The sequence below is a fragment of the Calypte anna genome, chromosome 7, assembly GCF_003957555.1.
Source record: "Calypte anna isolate BGI_N300 chromosome 7, bCalAnn1_v1.p, whole genome shotgun sequence".
Lineage (NCBI taxonomy): Eukaryota > Metazoa > Chordata > Aves > Apodiformes > Trochilidae > Calypte > Calypte anna.
In genome coordinates this window covers 35,909,147-35,918,126 of record NC_044253.1, presented here as the reverse complement: position 1 = coordinate 35,918,126, position 8,980 = coordinate 35,909,147, and the positions used below count along the sequence as shown (strand labels likewise).

Here is an 8,980-nt window from a genome sequence, read left to right as displayed (position 1 = left end):
ACTGTTGTTTCAGACAGGGTGGGATTCTCCTCAAGATCTGTGTTCGTGCAAGTTTTCAAGTGCAGACATCCCCAACCTGCTAGAAGCCAACTTTCTGCTAAAATTCTGCATCTAGCAGGATACAGTAGAAAAAAATGTAAATGTACTCATATTAGTTAATGCTGTAGAATATGTGCAGGTCTTACAGGGATTCTGTAAAAAAAAAAACCAAAACATTATTCCCAGACTAGGCCTTAGAACAAATAAATAAAAAAATCTTTCAAGCCATTAAGGGAAACGAATCCCAGATCCTTCTGGCATTAGCACCACGTCCTGTCCCTCACTGCGTGGTCTAAAATACACACCTCATCCTCATTTCTGCCTTTGAACACGGATTTGATGAAATAACACAGCAAAAATACATAAATATGAGATTATTTTACTGCTTATAAATATGGAAAATACAAATCTCAGCCATGTGAAACATACTGCAGAAGATAGGGGACTGAATTAAAACTGCTGTTTAGAGATGACTTAGAAATATGGAGGCTGATCTGGGGGGATTGTTATGGTACAAATAAATGGATTTGATGTCTGTGTGTATATATACATATATATGTATATTTAGCTGAAAAAAGCTGCGAGAAATAAAAATACAGCAGCTCAAGGTAAGTCTACCAGTAAGAATTTAAAAGGCTTATGAAGATCATACCCTGTGATTAAAGGTGGGTGTTTTGATACATTTTATATTTAATATTTTCAATAGTGGAATATCTTTTTTTTTTTTTTTTTTTTTTTTTTGTCAACTCAGACACGGAATATTAATTTAGGCCACATACAATATTATTTGAAGTATTTTAAAAACCTGACTGCAGAATTGTGGCTTCTCACTGTGTTACGGCTTCATCTTGATTGATGTTATTGAGAAGAAATTGCACCTTGAAGACATTAAAAAAATCCCTTGTGCTTAACACTTCTGTGATTTGTAAGGTTACAAACGTTCATTCTAAATTTAGGTCCTTTTTACCAAAGAGGGGCCATACAGGTAGGTGGACTTGACACTACAAAAAAAAAATGGCAAGAAGTGAAGACTTTTGTACAAGGCACTGTGTTTGCTAGTTGTGTGTGTGTTGCTGAACATGGCTGAGTTACTGAAAACTGCTCAGTACTGCATTTACCTGTGTAGTCTTCAGTTATAAAAAAGTGAATTGGTTTGAAAGGATGACTGCATTCAAAACAAACACTCCAGGCCGTGTTTCTTTTGGGGTTTTTTTACCAGTGCACTCAACTTCTGAGCACACCCCCACTAACTGGAGGTGCAAGCAACCCTGAGTGTTAGGGTGAGTTTGTGGTGGTTAAATGAACCCTTCCCTTGTTCTTCAGCTTTGCACCCCGATGGCATCTGCTGCTTTTAAGCCAATTCCCTGCTCTTGTTGAGTGGATGCGTGACTGCTTCTCATGACAGCAGTTTGTTAGAGCTGGGGGGTGCAGGGTGTACCTTGGCACTCTGGTAGCAGGAACTCAAAGTTCAGTGATGTAAGCAAGAACTAGAAATGCCATAGCCACTGGAGAGAAGACATGCGGCGTTGCTTACTTAAAGCCCCATCCTGTCCCCCCAAGGACAATAGCTGCTACCAGGATGGCACCAGCGATGGAGCCTATTATAAGATTGGTGGCACTAGGACCTGTGGTAAAGGATTATGGTAAGACAGACATAAGAACCAGCCACTGGAGTCACATCCAAGTGAAGCAACTGAAAGGCAGTAAAACAGTTCGAGGGATATAGACAGCACGCAAGGTGATGCTGCCAGACAATCCCAGCAAGCCCAACTTACTTTTCTTTAACAGGAATAATGAGCAAAGCTGTTGGTTTGTGCTATGTTAACTTCTAGCATAGATTAAAAACTACTGTTAGACAATAAATTGTGATGTACTCCATTATCTAGTGAATGGTCAACTGAGGACACTAAGATACTTGTAAATAATTCCTTAACTTAAAAGTACAGCTGCTGTATGGTTTATGACTACAGCAAATGAGAAGGAAAAAACCCCCAATAAATCAAAAAGCCAAACTGTTTTCATGGCCATCTTGAAAGGAGGTAGATATTTTAATTAGAACTGAGAGCATCCAGCAGCACTTGCTAATCAGAGTCCCTATAGTTACATCAGTGCTAAATTTACCAAAAAATTGTTTGACAAAAGCAAAGGATTACATAGGAACAAAAGTTGAAATAAAAGCTATATTCCCATTAAGCTTTCCAAACATCAAAGCATCTCTTCTGCATCCTCAAGAAGCTATTTAACAACAAAGTAGGGAAGGGTGGAGCAGAAAAAAGAGCAACAGAAAGCAGCAGCACGAAGTATGCCTGTGCAATTTTCTCAAGAGGGGAAAAAGAACACCTAAATAAGATAGTCATAATTGGCCCTTAAGTGCTCTGTTTACACAGGGTGGGGGAAAACTGACAGTGGGCTTAAGTAACATTTTAATTTTTCAGTCCGAAAATTTCCTACTGAGCAGTCTTTGATGTGAAGTTAATTGCACCTGAGCTCAAGGCAAAATGAACCCAATGCAACAGTTGTTCTTTTGCAGCATGTTGCATCCTTCTGAACATTTACATATCCAGGAAGAGCCTTCAAAAGCAGTTCTTGCCTCCTGTCCTCATCTCCCCACACCAACACTTCCCCACAGCAACCTCAATTTTCCTATTTATTTCAAATGTTCTGAAACCAAGTTTGGCAAACTGTCAGACAGCTAAAATAAGGACAGAAAAGGAGCAGCCAGAGATCAGCAAAGGGAAGAGCAAGGGGCAGCTGCAACAGGTGACAGGTTTAAGCTCTTAGTTGACAATTTGGAAGGACTTAACTTGGACTTATCTGAGCCAGGTTTGACTTTAAAGCTAACAGGAGTGAGAATGGTGGAAGGGACATGAATGCCATTCCACCAAAAAGATATTCCTAAGGCTTGCTTTCACCAGCAGCCTAATGAGCTATGGGATCTAAATCAGATCTGGGGCTTATTCTGGATTTTATCAAATTATTTCACACAACAAGACTGAAAATAACTTATCTGTAATAAATTTTAGAAGCCTTGAAAAAGTCTAAAGCTGACTTCCAGAACTTAGATGAGGAAGTACCAAATGGCCAGCTTTCTACATCCTTCTTCTTACAAAGATTTTCGGTTCTTAAAAATTCATAGGGCAAAAAATTTACCTATTTCATTGTGTACATCCATTCAGCAGCTTATTCTTTCAATAGAGGAAATAAATATGGAAGAATTCAATCACAATTGGAACAGAAGAGAATAATATTCAAAACAATTAGGTTCAGTTAATATAAAAGTTACTAAAATTATATTGAATAAATGGGTTCTGCTAAAAACACTTTTTGGATCTGACCCACTTTATTGTGTCAGTGACTAATGAAACTATGTTCATTTTTATCACCAAAAAAACCCTGGAAAATCAAATGCCTGTAAGCATCTCTTGCCTAGAGAGAGCCCTAAGAGCAGAGTAGATGATAGATAGATAGATAGATAGATAGATAGATAGATAGATAGATAGATAGATAGATAGCTGGCTGTAGGGAAAGATGTGACCATAATTTTTAAACTGTTTCACAGTATGCTGGGCATGGCAGGTCCTATCAATGCAGAGAAACAGCTATTTTTTTTTCCTGGTAACTAAACTGCAGAGGCTCCATTCAAAGTAAAATTTCCCTGTTCATTAACAAGACTATAATCTCATTTATGACTTCAATATAAGTACAAAGCTGGTGGAATATTTGTGATTAACTGAACATCAACCTCAAATGTTACAAGCGAGGGAGTAAGCTAACACTTTAAATTGTAATCTAGCTTCCTAAAACTGTGAAGAGGCAACAAAAATTGCTCATACATATTCTTTACATCTAAATTTGATATTTCTGCATTCTGCTGCCTATTGGTAACAATCCTACCACTGGCACAGTCAGAAGCTTTCCTGTAAATCCAGCTGGCTGTACTGTTACCATCTGTGTTAGCCTGAGAGCCCCACAGCTTGGAGTAAACAATTTCTGTTTTGCAAAATAATCGCCAGCTTTCCTTTTCCCCCATTACTTTTATAATTTGGTGCAATGGAAACATTTAGGAATTTCATTTTACCGTGACAGTGTTTTAAAAGGAAAAAAAAAAAAACCACAAACTTATTGATTTATGCCCCACATTATCCCAGACAGGAGAAGTTTCAACACTGCATGAGCACAACCACACGTGACACAGACACATTCAAGTCACAGGACGAGTACAGTCACCACAGGACAAAGCTAAGGGGGGGAGACACAGAGGGCTGGGGTGCATACAGTTACCTCACACACTAGGCACCAAACATCAAACTCAGAAAAATGCTTACTCTATTCCCCACCCTGTGCCTCCAAAAATCACCCCCAAGGCCAGAATGGTCCCTGCCACTGCACCTATTAGCCTGTTAGTGGCCATGCTCACTGTGTGGAGGGAAAAGGGAAGATGTTTTTTAAGGAAATAATCACATATATGCCTGAAATAATGAAAAACATGAAATGATTCCTCGTAGGAATATTTTACTCTATAATCCATTGTCGGATAAACAGTTCAAACCTTTTTTTAACAAATACTGTAGTTTTAAAAATTCTGAAATTACCTATATTTGGTTTTCTTTGAATGCTTGCAGATGTTTCAATAGTAAATTTTCCTGTAAACGTAAGACTGTCCCTTTTAGCTCATGATTCTATTACTTTCTTAGAAAGGGAACATCCCATGGTAATATTTTCCTTTGTTACTGCATTTATCAACAGGTTGCTATTTATCTATAAAACCTAAGGACAGGTAACAACTTTTAAAAGGAAAAGCCTAGCCTAAAAACATGCTCAGGTAACACCCTGGAAACATCAGTACATTCAGACAGTCTCTCAAGACACTGAGGTCTTTATTTTTCATTTTTTTAAGGGAACTCTTCTGAGAAAAAACATTTTAGTCCTGAACATCAGAAAAGCTTGACAGATTCACTGAGACATAATAGACCACAAGCAAGCAGCTGAATTCCCTGTTCCGTGGAAACTTCTCCAAGGGAAAACAAATCTTTATAGTCTATGTTTTGAAATGGCTTCAGAATTCTTTCCTGTTTCATAAATATACACAAACACACACAGGTACTTGAGACATAAATTTTATGTTGAAAAACCAAACACACAAACACTATTTCACTAGTCAAACAAAAGCCTAATTCTGCAACTGAAATTGTGCATCTGGAGTCCTACTGATTTTTAAAGCACTCTAAAGAAATTCAGATTTCTGCAGCAGCCAAAGAAGAACTCTTTTACACACACACAAGGTGTGTGTAGGTCTGCTGGTACAGGACACAGTATGTTGCTGAGTCTTATATTACTCTAACATTAATACCACATTAATATGGTTTTATATTAATCTAAATAATATAGCAACATTACTCAGGACCACTAAGGTTTTAAATCCTGAAATACAGTGTAAAGCCAAAAGGAAATGCTGGATGAAAGAAAGGTCTGAAAAGTGCAGCTGGAGTAGAAGTCAGTTGTCAATAATCATAACAACACATGAATAAATAGCAATAGTTCCTAGCTACACAGTTTAATTGCATTAAGAAAAAATGTGTGAAAAATCTTAAATCTGTTAGGTGAATTTTCACATCGTGAGTGTTCTGTTTCAGAAAAGTAACAAAACAATTAAAGGGCTAAGGAAAAACAAATTTTTTTGTTTCTGCCTCTGACTTGTAGTCTGGCATATGGCAGAGAAACAGCTGGTAATAAGGGGAAGAAAACTTAATGGAAACTCCTTGAGCCCACTGGATCTTTACAATCCATAAAACTATTTCTGTATTCTTCTGACATCTCACAAACAAGCTCCTCTATTAGCACAGCACAAGAGATTATCCTAGCTGTCAGTCTTCTGAATTCTTCTAAATTGTTATTCAGCATCTATGAACTGCTGTAACAGCATAAGCAAAAATAATCCACCTTTTGAGAACAAAAAACATACTTTGCCTTTTCCGAGAGGACTCCACTGAAAAATGCAGTCTGAAAATACTATTCCTCTAAGACTTCTTCCCAGAATATTTCAGCATTGCCATACTGATGTTCACAAAGGTATTGCCACTCTGAATCACAAATAGCTTCTTTCTATTTATGCTTCACATGCAGTTGAAATACCTACTGAATTTGTAAGAGTGAGCAGCAATGATCATAAGAATAATATAAGTCCTTAAAATCTTAAATAATTTCTTTTTCTTCTCATTGAAATCTGATTTCAAGGAACCAACAGCTTTTTCTCACCAGGAACACTCCACTTTTCCCCTTTTTTTATGTCGTGGGTCTGTGACTTGGCTGAGAACAACTAAGGCAACTGGAAATCTCTAGTAAAATATAAATACCCAATTATCATATAAATCAATAGTAAGAGCTAAACTTAGTCAGGTTCCAGTCACAAACAAAATGATCGTTAAAAATAAAGAATAGGGAATGAAGGAAAGAGCTGAAAAGACATACCATTACCTATTGAAATCTTCCCCAAATTCAGGTTAGAAAAATAAGTTTCATTCGTTCTCAAAGCAGGAAGATCTGCTTCACATACACAGAGCAGACTTTTACTGTGTCTGAACAGTGCTATACTGTGCTCTTTTCTTTCCATATCCTGATTCTGCTCCCATGTATCGACAGAGAAAGGTCACAAATACTTGAAAAAACATCAAAACCGAAATCACACAAACCCTTGGGTCCTTCCTCCTTCTTGCCACCAGTCTCCCTGATGGGATCATCAATACTGCAGTCTGTCCCAGCCCAGGAGAAGTTGCAAATGCAAGTGGCTTCGTTACTACAAACCTGGAAAAGAAAATAAATTATAACTGATTTAATGACAGTTTATTATAAAGTTTACTCAACGTGTAAGGAGGTGCTTAATTCACAGCATGTAAATTATCCATTTATCTATTGTAGCACTGAGTGTTTAGAGTAATAAATAGATGAATAATCTGAAAGTTTGCTTTCAGCCTCTAAGTGAGATGAGGCAGAGCACAGAAAGCAGGAGCAGCTCAGCTGCAGCCTCCCCGTGCAGACTCACCCCATGACCCGAGCAGACTTTGCCATTAGACCCCACGGGACAGCTGCTTATGTTCAGGGACTGAATGGGCAGGCACTTCTTGTCCAGACACATCATCTGAGGCCCACAGGGAGCTCCATCCTCCACATACCCTAAATCTGTATCATCGTCTAAAAGAACATGGGCACCACTAGGAGAAATAAGTTTGAAGGTAGTATTAGTATTATGACTGGACTCTTTTTTCAAAACACTAAACATGACAGTCTGCATACTTTCTCCCATTCAAAGCCTCATAACTTTCATTCAGGCATCCAGACAGACTGAGCAAAATTAAAATGCTTTTCTGTCTGTCCACAGCACTGACAAGGAGTTCCAGCTGTCAGGCTGAGTAGTCATCCAGATGACTCAAATACTCAAAAAGGGCACCTTAGGCTTTGGAGTTTTTTTTTAACAGTCCTTGATGAGCTGTCCTTTTTTCTTTTATTTGTTTCCTTTTCCTCTCAAAATGTCATGAAATACTATTCCTAGAAAAAAGTTTAAAACTGTCTTCCCGCGTGATGCCATCTAAATGAAAATACTAGTGGAATAACTGAAAAAATAAGAATCATTGCTCACTCAGAGCTTAACTATGTGAGAGTATTTTTAGCAGAACAGCAAAAGACATCATGCTGAGCATTAAACTCTGGCTGAGAAGTTAGTTCTGCTACTGTAGAGATCAGATAGGGTCATCAGGAGGATATTCCACACTTTGCCCCCTTTCAATGGGGAATATTAGGGTTTTAGTCCTTTTTTATCAAAAGAAACACTTCTGATATATTAATACTTCTGATATATTAATTACTAAAAACCCCAGCATTTAAGATTTAGCTTTATCTTAATTCAATTAGGTTTGACAGAGCAAAATCATGTTGGAACACTGCATTATCTTTTACCTGCAGTCCACTATTCGTCCTTGATGATAAAAAGAATTTGGGATAATTTCTCCTTGAACTTGACCAACTCGTGGAACTTTAGTAAGGTTAGTACAGAGCAAAAAGCCACAGAAAACATCACTGTGAAATGGAAACAGAAATTTTAAAAGTTACTGGAATAACACGGGGTGAACTTACAAACAGAAAGAGTGGCAATGGTGCTGCTGATCACATTAAGCAATATAATACCATAAGCCACAGTTCAGTGTACAAGCCTGGAAATAAAATAATATTTGATCTAAACAACAAGAAGCAGAAACAAGCAATGGTTCATGCTCGTGCACCAGTGAGTGTTCACATGAGCAAGAAATTTCTGCACTAAATACAATAGAGTGCAATTAAGAGGAGTCAAATTACACCAAGTTTTGTCCTATCAGGTAAATTACATTTCCCTCCCTCTAGCAGCCTAGATGCCATACATTAATGTGAAGTTTGAATTTTTAAGTGAATTTTATTTCCCTTCCAGTACAACAGCACCATAATTACAACCATTGCATGCAGTGTGTGTGCCTGATCTTCTTTTAAACAATCTGCTTTATTTCATGTTATTTTATATGTGCAATCCTCAATAGAAGCACAGCAGCTTTAAACATCCATCCCCTGCTCTAATTGTCTTAGATTATGGGAGCAGCTGGATCAAGGCTGGAAATTTTATTTATTAAAATTACAAAAAATTGAAATGGCCCTTTAGCTAGACCACCTTTCTCTTTCTCTCTGCTGACCAAGAGAAGCTGTTGTACAAGTTAGTGTTTTAATATACATATCAGAACAACACAATTCTCATCTAAATGATGAGAATGAAAAAAAAAGCCAGTACCTGAGTTATGATCTGGTCTGAAAAGTGAACCACGTAATAAAGAATAAAAACAGACTTGACAAACATTAAGTTGTCAATGGTCTAAGGGCAATACCACTCCAAGACTTGAGATTTTTATATGCATACTTAAAAATT

At 37.5% G+C, this 8,980-nt stretch overlaps 1 protein-coding gene across 1 annotated transcript in view; it reads right to left on the bottom strand.

The window, feature by feature from the left end:
* Positions 1 to 1,569: 1,569 nt before the first annotated feature.
* The window catches only part of ADAM23 (ADAM metallopeptidase domain 23), a 46,740-nt gene continuing 39,329 nt past the window's right edge, over positions 1,570 to 8,980 (bottom strand). The window contains exons 22-25 of the mRNA XM_030454646.1: positions 7,990 to 8,109; positions 7,079 to 7,247; positions 6,729 to 6,840; positions 1,570 to 1,664 (exon numbers count right to left, since the gene is read on the bottom strand). Coding sequence (XP_030310506.1) covers positions 1,570 to 1,664; positions 6,729 to 6,840; positions 7,079 to 7,247; positions 7,990 to 8,109 — 496 coding nt within the window. The remainder of the gene's footprint in view (positions 1,665 to 6,728; positions 6,841 to 7,078; positions 7,248 to 7,989; positions 8,110 to 8,980) is intronic.